At 46.6% G+C, this 19,203-nt stretch overlaps 2 protein-coding genes, 1 long non-coding RNA gene and 1 pseudogene across 4 annotated transcripts; 3 read left to right on the forward strand and 1 right to left on the reverse strand.

Moving 5' to 3' along the window:
* The first annotated feature begins 189 nt into the window (after positions 1–189).
* On the forward strand, positions 190–1,141 carry LOC136511801 (ferritin-like catalase Nec2; annotated as a pseudogene).
* A 2,142-nt stretch (positions 1,142–3,283) lies between these two features.
* On the forward strand, positions 3,284–4,435 carry LOC136512591 (uncharacterized). Its single transcript, XR_010773157.1, has 2 exons — positions 3,284–4,063; positions 4,179–4,435. It is a non-coding gene; the product is annotated as an uncharacterized lncRNA (long non-coding RNA).
* A 3,204-nt stretch (positions 4,436–7,639) lies between these two features.
* Positions 7,640–9,973, reverse strand: LOC136510202 (uncharacterized). Its single transcript, XM_066504742.1, has one exon. It carries the CDS (start codon positions 9,971–9,973, stop codon positions 7,640–7,642), a length of 2,334 nt encoding a protein of 777 aa, XP_066360839.1.
* Positions 9,974–15,419: 5,446 nt separating this feature from the next.
* Positions 15,420–19,185, forward strand: LOC136511708 (histidine--tRNA ligase, cytoplasmic-like). Of its 2 annotated transcripts, none has more exons than XM_066505744.1 (6): positions 15,420–16,819; positions 16,941–17,120; positions 17,358–17,750; positions 17,872–18,153; positions 18,421–18,561; positions 18,639–19,185. In XM_066505744.1, the coding sequence occupies exons 1-6, from the start codon at positions 15,437–15,439 to the stop codon at positions 18,933–18,935; spliced, it is 2,676 nt and encodes an 891-aa protein (XP_066361841.1). In that variant the 5' UTR covers positions 15,420–15,436; the 3' UTR covers positions 18,936–19,185. The 2 variants fall into 2 exon arrangements, with proteins under 2 accessions (XP_066361841.1, XP_066361842.1); XM_066505745.1 differs by having other exon boundaries at positions 18,642–19,185.
* Positions 19,186–19,203: the final 18 nt, after the last annotated feature.

Below are 19,203 nucleotides of genomic sequence, written 5' to 3' on the forward strand. Positions count from 1 at the left end.
CCTGCCAGAACGCAATCTACCCCGACTCCCCTCCTAAACCCACACTAACTAAAATTAACTAACTTCCACCTCACAGGTGACAGGCCCACACTACAAATGATCTACTCTCCCGAGCTGGCCTCCCTCGCCCAGGCCCAGCCAGCCCAGCAGGCAGCAGCAAGCCAAACCACAGCACTGAACCAGGCAGCCATGGCGCGCGCGCGCGACGCCGCCCTCCACCGCCTCCTCCTGGCAGCGGGCGCACTCCTACTTCTCGCCGTTGTGGCTGAGGCCACCGTGGTGCCGGCGCCGAGCGTTCCGGCGGCCGCCGCCCCCGAGGACCCGCGGTGCCGCACGATGGCGGTGTACCCGAGCGACATGGAGCAGCTGCAGTTCCTGCTGAACGCCAAGTTCGTGGAGGCGGAGTGGTTCCTGCACGCGGCGCTGGGCCGGGGCGTGGACTTCCTGGACCGCAACCTGTCCGGTGGCGGGCCACGGCCGTCGGGAGCCAGGAAAGCCGACCACCGAGGTGGCCGCCGAGCTCGGGTACCAGGAGGTGGGCCACATCCTCGCCATCAGGCAGGCGGTGGGCGGGTTCCCGCGCCCGCCCATCGACCTCGCCCCCGACCGCTTCGCCATGGGCGTCCGCCTCGACCCGCCGTTCGACGCGTACGCGGGGCCCGTCAACTTCCTCCTCGCCTCCTACGTGTTCCCGCACTTCACCGCCGCCGCCGCCATGGGCATCGGCCCCACCCTGATGGGCTACGCCTCCAAGCGCCTCCAGGCCAGCATCCTGGCGGTGGAGGCCGGACAGGACGCGGTGATCCGGCTGCTGCTGTACCAGCGCGCTGATGAGGCTGTCCCGCCGTACCAGGGCCACACCATCGCCGACTTCACGCGCCGGATCTCCGACTGGCGCAACCGGATGTCCGGGTGCGGCGCCAAGGACGAAGGGGTCAAGGTGCTGGACCGGAAGCAGGGCGCGGAGCGGCGCACCATCAGCAACATCCTCGGCGCCGGCGAGGACTCGCTCGGGTTCCAGCGCACGCCCGCGGAGGTGCTCCGTATCCTCTACGGCTCGAGCAACGAGCAGATCCCCGGTGGGTTCCTCCCCAGGGGAGCCAATGGCACCATCGCCAGAGGCTTCTTCCAGCTCGCATAGATTCAGCAAAAATTCTATAACATCATATAGTGTTGTATCTTGGAGACAAGACAAGCTGATAGTAGTTCCAACTTACAAGTTCCAAGAACTGTGATTTACCTATGGTATAAAAAAACCATAATTCTTTTGAAACCTTCTTGCTTGAGAAGTGTAAAATTTGGAGCGGCTTGTTGATGACTTGACACTGAACACATTGCCCATACATACGCGTCGGCGTCCTCGACGTCGATGAAGTCCACCTCCCAACTGTCTGAGGAACGAACGCCATTACTACACCGATTAGAGGGCCATGGGCCAGTATTAGGAATAGCGCAGTGAGTTTGTCTTTAGGCCTGCGTGCCCGTTTCATATTGGGCCGAGCCCAAGTGTGTGTTGGCCCAAGTCTTTTACTTTGGGTCATGCCAGCAAAACCCGGCGGCCAACCTCGTTCTCCTGCTTCAAGGACAGTGTCCCAACCGACTCATCCACCAGGTGTTCGATGCATGGCCCCAACCACTTCACTGCCACGCTGACCACATCAGCAAGCAGTCCTACTGCAACGTCGGCTCAGTACACACAGCTGACTTCCCACTGGACATCAACAATGGTTGCTCGCTCGACCGCGTGCAGCGCAGGTACATGGTCATCGTTGGTGTTTTGCCATGTCTTGCCACCGTTGCACATGATGCTCATAAAGTCTTGCCTGACACAGGACCATGGACAGTTGAACTTGGACACCACATGCGCCATTTGTGATCAAGGGCGATGGATTCTCGGGCCAATTCCTTGCCCATCTTTCTGCAGTTATGCAACTGCTGCGCACTTGAAGTCTTGAAGAAATCACTGCCAGTGATGCTTGTTGTTTCCATAACAGAAGTACTGGTACAGACATTGTGGTGCTGCCGTGTGTTCAAACATCTCAAGGTTCTGCACATACAAAAGGTGGTGGACACACATGGTATGGTGGTTATTTACAAAAGTTTGGCAAGAAGTGATGGACCAGTCTTTGAATTTCAGAAATGTGGTGAGGCATGTAGCGCTGCATTGCATTGCACATGGTCACAATATTTTTTTTTCAGCAGTACTCACAAAATATCTTTGGGTTGTGGTGCTTCCATATTGGTGTTGTGTGAATCTAACAAAATCTCTGCTATCATACTTCTTCACAGGTACAAGATGCTTTGCAGTTAAGTGCTGTTGGTTTTCATCAACTGCAATATATGTGTGCAAATTACTGGATTACATTTATTCTCTCACGTGCCGAAGGCATTGACGGATCGCTCTTTTCTCCACTCTGGTTGCTGATTCATTCCTGGATTTCACATATTTCTTGGTCATGCTGCTGCCAGGCGAACAACTCCCAGATTCATTGAAATCTATATAGAGGGATGCATAAAGCTCTGAGCAGGCATTCATTCCAGTACTTCAAAGTCAGATAACCATATGGAGTTCTGGCCTTCTTCTGTACCCTTTTAACCAAACTGTTGAATGGTGGGCTCCGCCATCCATTGATCTATCAGCAGTCCGCTCTTGCATTTCTTGCTGCTGTGCAATGCAAACTGTACTGAAGTTGCAGTTCTGAACTGCAGCTGTAAAGCTCAAGTTATTGTTCAATGTACTCCAATGCATACCTAAATATGTTGGATTGATGAGGGTGTTCGGATGGTGAGTTGAACAGTACATTTTGGATGGTTTTGAATGATTAAATAGTATTCTGTGAGAGAGAATAAGCTGAAACAAGCTGAAATAAGCCGGGACCTTACCAGCCGAACGCCTTGGATATGTTTCTCAAGTTTAAGATCTGAATACATCTTATCAGACTATGTTAATTTGTATGTCAATTTATCTTAATCGCAGATATCTCAGGGACCATAATTGCTATTAGGAGAACATAAGCTTGAACTCAGGTGTGCAGAAGAAAGAAAATATGCAAACCATTTTTTCAGCTATTTATGTCAACTGGAGCCACCAAATTTTCCCATCTGTATATAGGAATACTGCCTCTAAAAGCAGGCTTGCGGATCGGGCCACGTCACCCGCAAACCCTCTAGCCGTCAGATCCAGCCAAGACGCCATATGGACCGTTCGATCTGGGTTGCAGCGGGTCTCACACCCGTTAAGCCGTCAACGGTCGCGAACCCGCTCGTGGACGCCTTCTCGGTCTGTCCGTGGCGCGTCTCTCTCCAGTCCTCCCACCGCAGTCCGCCTCCTCCGCACCTCCATCCTCCCGGCACGGGCGCCGGCCAGCGGCCCCAGCGTGGGCGGGGTGCGGGCACCGTCAACCCCGGCTGTCCCGCTAAGCCGTCAACTCGGACACGTGCCGCCGGCCATGCGCACGGCCCGTCTGGCGTGCGTCCGTGCGACCCTCGCACCAACGAGATTTTCCCCTTCTTCCCCACGGGAGCAGAGAAGAGCACGCGCTCGGCACTGCCGATTTCCGCCAGGGGAAGAGCGGCTGGTGGCGATGGAGCCTGGCTAGGGCCCTCGCGCACCCGCGCGACCACGGGCTCCGCCGGCTGTGCCCGCGCAGTTTGGCGGCGGCGGTAGCCGGTGAGGAGGAGACCGCTCGCGGGCGACCCCCGCACCTCGATCCTCCCAGCGCCGGTGGAGGCCCCAGCGGCCCTGGCGCGGCGGCCCTGGCCACTCTAGTCCAGGCCATCCCGGCGCGCAGCGGCGGCCGTGGGACAAGACGAGGGCTGCGCCTCCGCCGCTCGGGCGCGGCCGCGGTACTGGAGGAGAGCGGCGCGAAGACGTCGGTCGCAGCCGTGGCGCTGGAGGAGATGCCACCGAGTTCTCACCTGCGTTCACTGCCTCCGCGACGAACTGGCGCCGGTCGCCCCTCGCCTCACCGATGCTACTGGCGTCTCCTCCCCTCCAGCGCCTGTCTCCGGCTGCTACAACCTTCTTGCTACATGCAGGCAAGGAACGACGGCACACTGCGAGGTACATCCCCTGCTACCCACCTTGTCTATTCAAAGCACATGTGCATAGCAGTGTTTGATGCTTTGTCTCTATGAGATGATTGTCCAGTTTGAACCTAAAAATTATGTGCACACAGATGGCTTTGCAGAAGAACGAGTTTTGTTTGTGTATTTGACATATTCAATTATTTGAATTCAGCGTCCTTTCTTAGCAGAAGACCAATGGCAAATAAACATGTCTCAAGCAAATGTGCTTGGTTTACGATGGGTGAGAAATTGCACACAAACAACTTTTTTGACTGAATGTTTCTCAGAGTTATTTCTGTTTTGCTTTCCATAAACCAAATTCCTAATACCTTCGCAAAAAAAATCCTAATAAAAGGAAATATTCATATGCTGACACTGTCTTTTCCATAAACCAATCATGTACGTTGTTGGCGCCTTTCCAATTCTCTTGGGAAAGCTGAGCGTATGAAGTCCAGGAGGCCACGAGTATCCAAATACGTTTAGAACATCGACATTTAGCTACAAGGTGATGAGCTGTCTCAGGCTCACTTCGGCAGAGGGCACAAACCTAGCTATGAGGCCATCCTCGATGTGCCAACCTATCTGACGTTTATATTCTGTTTTGTATGACCAACCAAGCGAAGATTTAACATTTTGGCGGCGCCCATGCTTTCCAAAATAGGCTCTTGTATATGACTTTAGTGGATCTAAATTCATAGTTGACACATGCATGTGCAGGCCCTATTATTTTGTTGCATGCTGTCCGTAGTGAGTGCAGTATTATCCTCCAGACTACGGTTAACTGTTGCTTTTCTTTGGATTTCAGCAAATAGCAAAAAAAAAAGACCTACTACTATCTTAGGTTGCCTCTACAGCTTAAATGACAACTCCATTACTCTTTCTTACATTTCTTCTTAAGGTTGATGCTGAGACAGATTGTGGTCTATGTACAGGCAACACTGCACATACTAAACCCAGTAAGAAACTTTCTCATGAAGACATTGATTTTTATTGATCAAATATAAGGGTTAAGATCTAATGATGTTGAAAAACCAACTGTGAGATTTGTATCCTTACATAAAAAATTTGATCAATTAACATCTAAAGCTCTTGAACCCTGACAAGATCGACACTGGCTACAACTGAATTAGCTCACGCGCATGACCTGATTGCCCAAATTGAGGTCCAAGAAATACTGCTATTGGACAAAAGCATTTATCAGAAAACAACAGAACATGACATTATGAGGCAATATCTATTGTGAACAAAAGTACCCATATGTATCTCGTTTTATTACTACCAGTCTTATCACTGTGATCTCGACACTAAGCATGCCCTTTTCTTTTCTTTTTTAATTTTAAATCAATCCTGTTATATTAGGTATTTCCCCTGAGGAGTTACTAATTCTTTTCCAGGTTCGTGTTTCCAATTCAGTATGCCTCGATTAAGTGACAGAACCAGCAACAGTTTACATTGTGAAAAGAGTCCTAGATGAACTATTTTTTGCATAACCCCATATTATTCTTTAGGAGAACAGCTAACATCTTGCACCGCTTGAAATGTATTCTGTTCACCCACTCACTTAAAGTTAAATAAAAGACTAAATCATCAGACCAAACAACATCTAATCTATTCAAGATATATCATATTTCATTGTTGCACAAAAACAGAAACAGAAATGTTGTAGGCGATGCATATATTAAAAGACAAGAAAGAAACCCTTGGTACTCCTTTTCAATACTTTTTGCATAGTTCTGTATGAAAAAAGATTCCTTGTTAAATGAAGATTCCAGCAAAATACATCTCATTTAAGTGGCACACATCACTTTGTTCTTCTGCTTCACATTGCAGAACCTCAGAGATCAATGCATTGAACAAAAGTTTTCTCGAATTGATCATCTAAAAAGCAAGCTCAAAAATTGGGCTACGGACAGTTGTTTTCCTCGGTAAAATTTCACCCGAGAGATGAAACCCATGCAAAATCACGACCGTCAGCTCGAAGATGGTGCAGGAATATGTATCTTGCTCAGTCTTATTATCACTCATCAGGCCCAGCGATTTATGATTTCATATCACGATTTTCATTTTACTTTCCATTATCATAATTTTCGTTTCATATCATCACTCATCAATGCATAATTATCCTTTCATCTGGGCATGATCCCAAAAGATACAGAAAGCAAGTTCTTAAGCTACCCGGACCTGTACATAAAAAAGGGCAAGAATTGGACTCAAAGATCATGCTATAATTTTCTTTTTTTACGTAATTTCATAGTTTTGAACATAGGAGTCAACAAGATCATTGTCACACTGCCTTCAACATCCATTATGCTGTATGTTTGCACACATTTGGTGTACTCATCATGATTTACACACTTATAACTAGTATATCCTTCATTTTTATGCTTAGTCAAATTATAGACTCGAATATTTGTTTTTCCAGCAAAAAATAGATCCATAACTTGTTCAGTCTGAAAAATATGACAAAAACTATAACTCTATAAGGTCCCTAAATCTTCACAAGATACACAAATTTTAGTCCCTCAATCAAAGAATAATTTCCCTTTATATCTTCAAAAGACACAAATGCTGCACTTCTACCAAGAGGCAATAGGCAAAAGAAAATCTTGGTTTACGATTGCCAGTTTTTAATCGATATAATGCAACTTGGATTACTATGACCTATAAATTTACCCTTATAAAGTAACATTGCTGGGATACATAAAGAAGGTATACTAACCCAACAAAACGTGATTCAACCACTGGCACACTCCAAGCTGGCGCGCGGCTTTGCCGCGCCAGTTTTTCTAGTATGCTACCGAATTATACTTCTCTACCTGTGCTCTTCAATTCCATACTTTAGTTGTGTGAATTAAGTTATAGTAGCTTACAAAGTGACATTTTAGTGACAGTAGGAAGGATCTCTGTTTTATATGTGCTGTAGGTACTTCTGAGCCCAAGGCTTCAGCACATATAATTTTCTTGCAATGGATTTCTTATCTTACAATAAGTTTCTCATTTTACATTTTATATGTACTTAAGATTCTTGCATAATGATCTGATGTCAAATATGTTCATGAATCTCTCATAGTATTGAATTTTACTGATTTTCTTTTGTGTTGAAGTAAGTTCCTTGCAATAAGTTTCTCATTGTATCAAATTTTCCTGATTTTTTATTGACTTTTATTAAACAATCTTTTGTGGTATATCCAGGATTTCCGTTCCTTTGCCCAAACAGCAACACAGGGATTCACAACCCAGGGAAACAAGGGGGTTTCCACTTTCCACGTGCCTTCCAAGCTACTGTAGGCATTTTGAGGTACGGCAAAAAGGTTTCAATCCAAAGGCAAAAACCAACACCACTCTTACTACGTAGACAAGACAAGTCCAGGTGAATGAATAATTAATCAGAAGCACACAACTGAAAGAGCTAACACTGAGAAGCTACAATCTAGCCTGCTGCAATCACACGGGAAGCACACACACCCCACACAACAATGGACACATGCATCATAGTAAGATTCAGAGTGGACTCATGCTGGCACCATCTTCTTTTGTTCTTCAGTCAGAAGAAAGCAGCTTCAGCTGACTGTTAACTAGTGAATCGCTGGGATGACTCCTGTTGCCTGAGATGGCGGGTCAGGATGCCTGCATGAGAGAGAAGCGCCCAGATGTGGGTTATGAACTCTCCACCATTAGCAAGCCGCTCGACGTGCCCTCTTACATTGTCAGATGGTGCAACGTAGAGGATAATCTCTGCCCAGAACTCGGCTAGCACCTTCCAACGGATCTCCTCGTTATCTATGTGGTCCTCCAGCTCCTTCCCAAGCTTCAGTCCTCTGAGGAATATAGTGTCATTGTGATCCTCCTGGTCTGATGGTCTTGAGCGGTTGAGAGCCTCTGTCAGCATGTCTCTGTTTGCTATTGCACGCTCGCGAATATCCTCCTGCCCTTGGTACAGAGCCACTGTTGCTTCTTGCATCACCTTGTCAAATGTGAAGCTCATATCTGTAGGGTTACCAGGGAGCAGTTCCGGGACAGAGGCCATGAGGTATGCATAGTACCTGGATAAGGTGGTGGCAACCTCGCGGTAGTGCCTGAGTTTACCATGGCTAGAGATCTCCGCTGCAGTTTCACAGTAGTTGGTCGCGATGTGCCATATCAGCATGGTGTCTGTTAGGTCCCAGTCATCCCTTCTCAGTGTCTCCTTGAATGGGGTGATGAACAGTTCATTCCGCCGCAACGATGCTTCTCCGTTTGTTAGATGATGACCAGTGGCGGCAATGGACTTGAGGGATGAAGCAATCTCACGCTTCACGGTATCAGGCAGCTTCACATCCTGCACAATGCTACGGCAGTACTGGCATGTCCAAATCTTCCATGAAATTTCAGTGAGTAGCATATAAATCTTGGCAACAATGAAGAAGAGAAGCACATTTACTTTGGGTAGCTGCCCTTGTGGCGGGGAAGGTTTATGCCAACGGCTGCCTTCAATTACTGAGTACTGGCCTATCTTGTCTTGCCAATACTTGAATAAACTTCGCTTTCTAAGCATATATACCGGCTTACGGAGAAGGGAGTACATAGCTTGGCATGGTCCTTTTCTCACATGGTAGCATGCCATTGATACCAAGGACCAGTCTGATGCCAAATACAGCATGGCTTGCAATACCTCCACAATGAGTAGTGCCCCCAGAATGGCAAGTGTGATCATGGTATCAGCTTTTGTGGTCCCCACTGGTATGATCTTGCTCTGTGTCTTGAGACTTAAGAAGTTCTGGTGCACAAATACTCCAAGGATGGGGATTAGTATGGCCTTCATGATGAACACAACGAAGAAGAAAATCTCGTTCTCGTAGACACATGCATACTTGGTGAAGAAGAAATCGTGCATGAAGGCCAGCTCTACCTCAATGATCCTGAATGCTCTCTTGCCATCCTCTGACGCCAGGAGCCCATTGAGTACGAAGTCGCGCGTCTTCTGGAGACCGGCCTCATAGCAGTTGATCCCAAAGTACCGACGCTTGAGCAGGTGAAACAAGGCAAATGAGAGGCACACATCTTTCGACTGCGAGCCGCCGCTTGGATCGAAGGGCAGCATATCACTGCACTTCTCCCAGATCATGTCGACGGTGATGATATCCTCCTCAGATAGCTTAGTTGTGTAACCATGGCCTGTGGCACCGTGAGTGTTGAGGAAGTAGCCATACCACCGAACAAGGTACCTGCCGCCTTCCATCCTGATAGGGTCAGACTCAGACTCGGACCTGGTCCTGGACCCCTGCAGCAGCTGAGACTCAGACCGAGAGCCTCCCGAATCAACATGCAGGTCCCTCATGTAGTCGGCGACTACTTTGCTGGGATCAGAGGAGGTAGCCATCCAGCAGGCGATGACTCTGAACAGATTAGTGATCATGATGGCGGCGAGAAGGATGTAGCAATACTCGTAAATAGGATCGAACTTTTCAGGATTCCATATGAGCTCATTGAGGACAGAAATGCGGCTAGGATGGAGCAGCAGAAAGATGAGGCCAGAGTAGACGTACTGCTGACCCAGCTCAAAGAGTTGCTTCTTCCACTGCTTGGTCTCGTCAAGATCATAGGCAGTGACGGAGTTGGTGCACCCGGAAGCTAGGAACAAGGCGATGGCCCAGACGGGGTACAGCTGGCTCTTCGCCGAAGACGACTGCATGAGGCCGAATGTGTAGGTGACAAGGGGGAAGGTGAGTGTGTAAGCCAGCCACACAGGTCCTTGGATCCACATGCTGCTTGACCGCCGCCTGCAGAACCCAAAGATGAGCTGCAAAACCAACAGGGTAGTTGCTACTGCCACGAAGGCTTCGACTTCGAGTATTGTTCTCCTTGGGCTTGGACCCGGTGCCAGTGCCGGTGCTGGTGCCGCCGCCGCCGTGGCTGGTTGTGCCATGCTTGCTTCTCGCTGCTCTTCTCCGCTCAATCAGGCTACAGGCATTTGCTGGAATCAATGTTTAAATTTGGATCGGAGCAGAGAAACAAAAGTCACTACAGATGGTCGGTGTATGTTTGAGGTCTGGAGCAGCTGGTTGGTCCTTCTTCCAGGATGTAAGCATATCATCCTTCCAAGTAAGGTATCCGACACCCAACCTCGTGGCTGCTGAATTTATCAAAAAGAACAAAATAAAAAAAAACCTCGTGGTTGATGAAAGCCCAAAGCATCAAATCAAAGTAGAAAAACTGAAGGACCGCTACCTGTGACTCTGTGAGAGGAGATATGTTCTACACTTTAGTAAAAGAAAATGTCGTCAAGCACTACTACTCTCTTTAATCCTGTTTACCTTGCCCTTTGTTACACCACATGCTCACATGCGTGGAAGGAAAAGATCCGGTTCAATGAAAAATAAACAATCGTGATGGTTAAGCACACACAGGTGGCCACATTTATACCGAGGTTTATATATATAAAACTGACACGAATAATTAGAATATCCGTGCCAACCTCACATCATTATGAAACCAACAGAGATATTAGCATGTCCCTGCAGTATGATGTCTTGCTTGAATGTCAGTATGAAAGAATTCAGGCTAGGATTTCTGCGATCCACAGCATTACTGCGCCACATTGTTAAAATTTGATCATGCATATAACTTTCCTAAATCAATGTAACCTACGGAGTATCCAGCAGCTTATATGGCAAAGCACACCCTTATTTATATGATTATATCCCCTTTTTTTTGTAACGGAAATGTTTGCAGGCGGGCGTTCCATACACACGGTTATGTCGTTATGGCTTTACTTTTTTTTTTCTCCTGTATAGTTTTGGTGGCCTCTTTCTTCTCTTTGAATTCTTGTGCCGTGAGTCACTTTCTGCTTTCTGGATTTTTGTGCCATGAGCCACGGTAGATATTCAGCTCTTTTCTTAATCTCACTAGACTAAGATACATTACTTATTGTTAAGTGCTGGAACCTATTTTTACTGATCACGTACCAAGTAAGATACTTGCACTCGTGCATATAAAAAGAAACACTGTGATGCCTACCACAAACTTGTTAAGACATTCCATTAGTAGAGTGGTAATGCTACACGAGCATAGCAAAGCATGGATTTGTGTTGTGCCCAGCACAAGTATATATTGATAATGTCCTGTACTCCAATAGGAAAATTAAAGGCATTTTAGATTTGTTCTAGGTCAAAATTTTTCTTAACGTGGCCATAAATATTTAACATTTTATACATATTAACCTCACAATTAAATCATTATGAGCAATACTTTCTAAATATATAGTTCATTTATGTAGGATAACATAATTTTAGTGATTTTTCTAGTCGAAGCTACAAAACTTTAATATATAATATTGGGATTCGGGTGTCCGTTGGCCTGCCTCTATAAAAAACTTATCCATTCATAGTCCCTCATTTACTTACCACTGGTTGTCTTTCTTCCACTTCTCCATACTTTCTCCTATACTGCTCTAGCCCCAAAATCATGGAGCTCCTGCCTCTAGGGACGCAGTGCATCGCTGCATGTTTGCCGCCACCACACGCACGATTTCTAGTTTCTTGTGCAGTCTCTCTGCACCAGTCTTCCCTCCCAGTGGAAGAGCTTGAACTTTCTCTAACTCTTCCTATATCTAAAAGATAATAGGTGTTATCCGGCGAACCTCTATCTAGTTGTGGCGATTCCTCATCACTAAGGAGCCATTAGAGGCATACGAACGATGAGCACGGAGCAATGAGCACGGCAAGAGGAGGGGAAACAGGGGACAGTGACCACACGTGACGCAGATAACGGAAGGTGTAGGATCCGTTGGCGCAACATAGAGACGAGAAAGGTCTACAAGAAGTGTGCAGATTCTATGGCATGCATATTGCAAATATATTTTAGAACTTGTTTTGACCACATTTTCTATGTTGCGGGAGCTTTTTTTTGCCTTAATACTATTTTCAAGAAATATACAATGTTGCTACAAGTTTATCGATCGCGTGTGAGTATTGTGTGCAACGCTTGCACTGTTGAATTAATTATTTTTATTTATTTTGGTAACTATTACCATTTGTTCTATATTTCTTATTTGTTCATGTATGTTCATATATCTACAAAATACATTGTTTCTTCCCGTTGCAATATTTGATATTGTAATGCTTCAATTGGTGAATTTGAGTGTTTAAAATAGATGATTTCTCACGTTACAGTACAACAAAGTCGAATGTTGCAAAGAAGGGCTTTAACTTGGATGTTTTTCGCGATCGGGCCATTCACCCATTTTTCATTAAGAGAAAAACAGTTAACAGTACAACCGTGCGCGTGACACAACACACACCTTGCCACCTGGCTACTGGATTAACTAAGAGAAATTACATAGGAAATGTGCTTTGCGACCAAATCGGCAACACAAAAAGCGAGCGACTATGCCCGTTGGTTCCTGCCCAGGAAGAGAACTTGCATGGCTTCCCGCGTCGACGACAACAAGGGGAGGGCGAAGGCAGTTTGGAATTCCTCAAAGGAGGTTTCGTCAGGTAGCACAGTCTCCACCTCCTCGAGCCCCAAACGTTTCATCATCACCTTCCACGCCTGAGCCTCCGACTTATGTTCCCTATGCCTGATCTTGGCGGCAAGCCTAGCGCTCCTCTTGGGGACGAGCTCCGAGTCGTCCAGCTCCCCCGCCCGCGCTCTGGCCACCCGGGTTAGCCGCAGTCGTGGAGGCGACGACAAGACAAGCATCGTGAGCGCCTTCTTGAATGCAGCGATGAAGTCCTCGGTCGACGTCACGGCCGTCGCGTCAGGCGTTGTGCCAACAGCAGCCGGAATGGCAGGGCCGCCTCCGTCTGCCCCTTCCTGGATGGCGGGGAAGTCGACCTGGACCGGGGGTGGGGATCCCCCAGCCTGCTCCGGCTCCAAGAGTTAGGGCCTTGGTGAGGTTTGGCCCTGAGCCGCACTCGTCTGGGCCTGAAAGGCATAGGTCCACCGCCTGGGCCACCTCCGACACGGCCTGGCTCATGAGACCTGCCTGAGGTGGTCCTTTGGCCAGGCATGCCTCCACCTCAACCAACATGGGATCGAAATCCCCACGCTAAACCTCCGAGCAACGGTCCACTACGAGTTGAAGCTCTGGGTGCACCGCTTGCCCACCTTCCTGCATAGCCACACTAGGGTGGCCGTCCTGCTTACACTATATTCTATTACGGAGATTGTATCATCTTTCATGTTGTTATGATAAAATTAATGTGAGGACTTTAGTTTTATGGTAAGAGTTTTTTTATGTCTCATTCTCTCCCCCCTCCCTCTCATGTTGGTGGCACCATGCAAAGGTAATGGCGGTGTGTGGTGGTGCTGCAACAACCATTGGTGTAGTGTTTTGCTTTGCGACATAGGGAAGGACCCAAGGAGTGACTAGGCCATGTTGAAGTGGTTACGTTGACGATCCATCATCTGTACTCCCTCTGTCCCACTTGCTGAAAAGTCAACTTTTTTTTTTTAGCTTTGACCAATTATATATAAAAGAATTATTTATAATATATAATTAGTATCATTACATAGATCGTTGAATATACTTTCGTAATAAACTTATTTTAAGATATAAATGTTGCATGTATTTTCTATAAATCTAGTCAAAGTTGAGAAAATTTAACCTCATATAACGTCTTCCTTTCTGGGACGGAGGAAGTATGCTATCAATCGAAATAAATATCTGGGAGCTAGCAATGTTGTGTATGCTATGCTTTTTACGGAGTCTTCAGTTGGGAACAAGATGGACCTTACATTTGAGCGCATATGTGTTTGTGTTATCATTTACATTTTTTCCTTTTCTCCTTTTCAATTACTTATGTTCCTTTCATATTTCACAATATTTTAATTTGTGTCTTCTACTTTTTTTTTTCATGCTACGATGCTAGGAAGCTTGTTGCGGGCTCCTTCTATGGCAGGAAAGGAGCATTGTTGATTTTGCCAGACCATCTCATTAGTCACAGTGTAGTTAATCTAGTCATGCTCTAGTTATTATAGTTGTGGGTTCTCATCAGGATCCTGTTACGTGTACGATACATGTGAATGTAAAGTATGGCAAGAAAATGAGTTTTCTGGGAACCAAGGAGCTATAGCATTTCTTTATGTAATCAACCATGTTGAACTAGTATTAGCTTCATGTTAGCCCCCCTATTTGTTCATCCAAGCTCCGCGCACTGTGTAGCCTGTCGCAAGTACTTCCATATTATGTAATAGAGTGGCTCACGAAATAGCTGCCCGTGGGTATGAGTGTGTGCAAGAGAATGAGCAAATTATGAGCTCCCTCCTGGTCGCGGCGCAGATTTGTCATGTAACAGAGGACCTGCTTGCTATTAATTTTTGCCCAACTACAAGCCAAAACTTAGACTTGCCAAAGCTAGATAGGTGTGCATTTGGTTGAGTGCTGTAACAACAATAGGAAAACATTTTTCTCTCTTATAGGATTTATAAGAAGTTCCTAGATATTTGCCAAAACTGTAGCCATAAATATTGGTGTGTCAATTTTTGAGCAATAAACTAATTAATGACTAAAATTTTTGTCTTGACATGATTTTGGTTGGGCAAGAATCGAAAGCCAACCAAAGGAATTTCTACCTAGTTTTTTTTAAAAGCAACAACAACAACTGCAACAGGTAGCTTGGACACCACGTAATTCTGCAAGAGTGACGTTTTTCCACTCTCTAGAGTTTAACAAGACAGCACATCCATGCCGTCCATCCGATCAGATCGTGATTCCCTTTTCTCCTCCCGCACTAGGGTTCAGGGGGAATTCCTCGTGTGTCATTAAAAAAGATCGCAATGCCCTGTATGTCCTTGGAAAAGTTCAACGGTCTTCAGCGCCACTACTCTAACTTTTTTTGTGTCCTCCATGCCACTGCAGTTAGTTTGGGCTCTAACGCCGTCAAACTGCAGGTGTGAAAAATCAAAAATACCCTTAAGTCTAAATATGTCATTAATTTTTTTTGAGCATCTTAACGACTTCAAATGAAAAAACTAAAACTAGAAAGTTGTAGATCTCGTCGAGATATATAATTTTTATATAAAAAATATTTTTATTTAATTTCGCAAAAAAATATGATTTTTCTAAAATATATTAATCATATCAAATCATATTTTTTTTTGGAATTAAATGAAGATAATTTTTATATGAAAATTATAGATCTCGACGAGATCTACAACTTTCTAGTTTTGAGTTTTTTCATTTGAAGTAGTTAAGATGCTAAAAAAATAATGACATATTTAGACTTAAGGGTATTTTCGACTTTTCACACATGCAGTTTGACGGCGTTAGAGCCCAAACGGCAGTGGCATGGAGGGCAAAAAAAAAAAAAAAAAAAAAAAAAAAAAAAAAGACATTTTTTTTTAATGACAGGTAAGGAATTCCCCTAGGGTTTAGCATCGGCCCACAATGGCGTCCACCTCCGCCGCCGCCGCCACCGTCATGCTCGGCGGCAAGGGCGCCACCCTGTCGCCGGCCGCCGTCTACGCGCTGTCCCTCGGCCTCGCCGCCCCGGGCATCGACCCTTCCGCGCAAAAGTCGCTCTCGACCCGCGCGGCCTCGCCGCAGGAGACCCCCGCGCCGCTCGCCGCCGCCATCGCGTCGCTGGCGCCCACCGAGTCCCGCGCCGCCGCGGCGGTGCTGCTGAACAAGCTGGTCCTCACGTCGTCCGACTCCGCCTCCGCGCTCGTCACCGCCGCCACGGCCGCCCGCCTTGCGGGCTCGCTCGACCTCGCCGCCGCGCTGCCGCTGGGATCCCGCGACGAGGCCGCGGTGGCCGCGGCGTCCGCGCCCGCCGCCGTCGCGCTCGCGGCGCTGATCGACTGCTGCGCCGCGCCGCTGGCCCGCGTCGCCGACGCCGTCGCCGCGCTGTCGTGCGAGGCCGCGCGCGGGGACGCCGCCGCGGCCTTCGACGTGCCGGCCTCCGGCGACGGGCTCTCCTCCAAGGATGAGGCCGACGTCGCCGCCGACATCAAGGTCCTCGTCTTCGGCTCCAAGCTTGTCGGCGCTGCCGCCGGGGGCGCCCCCGCCGCCGCCACGTTCGCCAAGGTGCCCGCCCTGAACGGGATCTTCCGCCAGGCGGTGCGGGCGCTGCACACCTTAGTACGCATCGAGCTCAACGCACCCGTGAAATTGGGGAAGAGGGACGCCGGTGAAACCGGTGAGGGAAAGGAGGAGGCACTGGTGGTGCTGGCCACGCAGCTCGCTAGAGCTGTGCAGGCACTGTGCAAGCTGAGCGTTGCCCGGGCAAGGCTCTGTGCGGAGAGCATTGCTGATGCCGAGCTTCGGGAGAAGCTTACTGGTGGCGTTAGCGTGGATGATTTGAAGGGAATGCTTGACAAGGTTTTGATTGATTCAGATGCTGTGTCGGTCTTGAAGGGGGTGTACAACCACTTGCTCAAATTCAGGGACTATCTTGCCTGGGAAGCAGCTGTGGCCATGGCAGTAATTGGAGCAGACAGTTCAATTGAGAAGCCACAAGCTGCTGCTGAGAATGAAGCAGCCAGTTCAACTGAGAAGCCACAGGCTGGTGGGGACAAAGCAAAGGGTGACAAGAAGAGCAAGAAGAAGAAAACTTTGGGGAAGGGTACTTCTGCTGTGCTGATGCTGCTTAGGGACCATGTGACAAATGGAAGTACTGTTGCTTCTGTAAATTCTGTGTTGGTTGCAGAGTGGGCAACCTCTCTCTCATCGCTTTTTGATCCCAAATGTTCCGGATTGGAGTCCCTTGTGGAGAAGGTGAAGGAGATTGTTGAGAGCAATGAAGTCAGGAGATTGCCTAAAATTCCAAAGGTGAGAATCATACTATTCGCAGATAGTGCTGTTTTATTTGTATGGTCTGATTAGTAGTATTCAGATTGTAATGTTGTTCCCTTTCCTCATTTTTCTAAATGTTTATGCTTACTCCTGTTAGGGTACACGTGACTTTGGGAAAGAGCAAATGGCGATAAGGGAGCGAGCATTTTCAATTATAACTAGTGTATTCAAGATGCATGGTGCTACTGCACTTGATACACCAGTATTTGAGCTGAGAGAAACCCTTATGGGCAAGTATGGTGAAGACTCAAAGTTGATATATGACCTGGCTGATCAGGTATTGTTTCGGTGTCCTCTCACATTTTAGCTTGGTGAACAGGTGTTACTTGGCAGAAAATTCATATTCGTGCTTTGATTTGTCATGCACTTGTTTTATATTCTATAGATTATGCAGAAGGCTAATGATATCATTGCCAGTATCGGGGCACTCAGCCTATTCATTTGTTGCAGTGTTTTCCTTAGATGGTGCCCTCATAATTATGGTTTGATGTCTTACTGTTAAAATAACATGCAGGGTGGTGAGCTTTGCTCTTTGCGGTATGATCTGACTGTTCCATTTGCCCGGTATGTTGCCATGAATAGCATAAGTGCACTGAAGAGATACCAGATAGCGAAAGTATATAGGAGAGATAATCCATCTAAGGGAAGGTACCGAGAATTCTACCAATGTGATTTCGACATTGCTGGTGTATATGAACCTATGGAACCGGATTTTGAGGTCATCAAAGTTTTGACTGAATTGTTGAATCAGCTGGATATAGGCACATATGAGATAAAATTAAATCACAGAAAGTTGCTTGATGGAATGTTGGAGATTTGCGGTGTGCCTCCTCAAAAGTTCAGAACAGTTTGCTCGAGTATTGACAAGCTGGACAAACAAACATTCGAACAGGTGAAGAAGGAACTGGTAAGCATCTGAATTAATTGGTTTTGGCTGAGGGTTAATTATATTTTTATTTTATCATGCCGCCTTAATGAGTTGTAGATATGTTGACCATAGTCCTAACTGTTTTTCGTGTTCAAATTAGGTGGATGAGAAAGGTATATCAAATGAAACTGCAGACGAAATTGGCAATTTAGTGAAGACTAGAGGACCCCCGTTGGAAGTTTTGACGGAGTTGAGAAAGGAGGGCAGCAAGTTTATGAATAATGAAGGGTCTGTTGCTGCACTGAATGAGCTAGAGATATTATTCAAGGCTCTGGATAAAGCAAATGCAATAGACAAGATAGTTTTTGATTTAAGTTTGGCCAGGGGCCTTGATTACTACACAGGTGTCATATATGAAGCCGTTTTCAAGGGTGCAGCTCAGGTTAGAAATAATTACTTATCACTGCACATTGATGTTCAAGTTAATTCTTCAGTACTCTGGATTTTCTTAAAGCATAGTGTTATTATTCATCAACTCCATACATAGTTTTTTTTAAAAAAAAATATCTATTGGCAATTGATGTATTCAACATTTGATGTCTTTTTACTATTTGTCATCGCATACGCAGTTACGCACACCCTTTTTCTAACTTTCACAGAGCTGAAGACCATTTTAGTTGATTCCTGTACTAATCATATTTGGCAACAGGTTGGCTCCATCGCGGCTGGTGGTCGGTATGACAACCTCGTGGGTATGTTTAGCGGAAAGCAAATCCCTGCTGTTGGTGTGAGCCTTGGAATTGAAAGAGTCTTTGCAATCATGGAGCAACAGGAGAAAGAAAGAAATGAGGTAGTTGAGCGCTCTATCATTTTATCCTTCTTTCAAGTGGACATGTAGCAACTTAATAAAATTGTCTTCAATTGTAGAAGATCCGGCCTACAGAGACAGAGGTGCTGGTGTCAATTCTGGGAAAGGACCTTACACTAGCTGCCGAGCTCGTGAGCGAGCTGTGGAGTGCTGGGATAAAGGCAGAGTTCAAGCTCACTACCAGGGTGGCGAACCACATCAAGTATGCCTTGCAATCGGGCATTCCGTGGATGGTGCTGGTCGGCGAGTCTGAGCTGCAGAAAGGAACTGTGAAGTTGAAGGATGTTGAAGCCAACCAGGAATACGAGGTTGATAGGAAGGATTTTGTGCAAGAGCTGAAGAGGAGATTGAGTTAAACCCTAAAAGGGAAATTTCTTGCTCTGATATCATCTTTTGACACCCATTTGAGGCAAAATCAATTAGGGGAAGCGAATGGCATTGCAGCATTATAGTTTAGACTGCAGCCGGGTTGGCAGGGAGCCACTTGTTACAGTCGAATCCCTGAATCCCAATGCATTATGTTGAGGAATCAGGCCGTGGCATATTGTGAATTATATTTTTTTGATGCTTGATTGAAATCAAAAGTTTTTTTAGGCGTTGATATCATCTTTTGACGTCCATTTG

Source organism: Miscanthus floridulus, chromosome 16 (assembly GCF_019320115.1).
Source record: "Miscanthus floridulus cultivar M001 chromosome 16, ASM1932011v1, whole genome shotgun sequence".
NCBI classification, from domain to species: Eukaryota; Viridiplantae; Streptophyta; class Magnoliopsida; order Poales; family Poaceae; genus Miscanthus; species Miscanthus floridulus.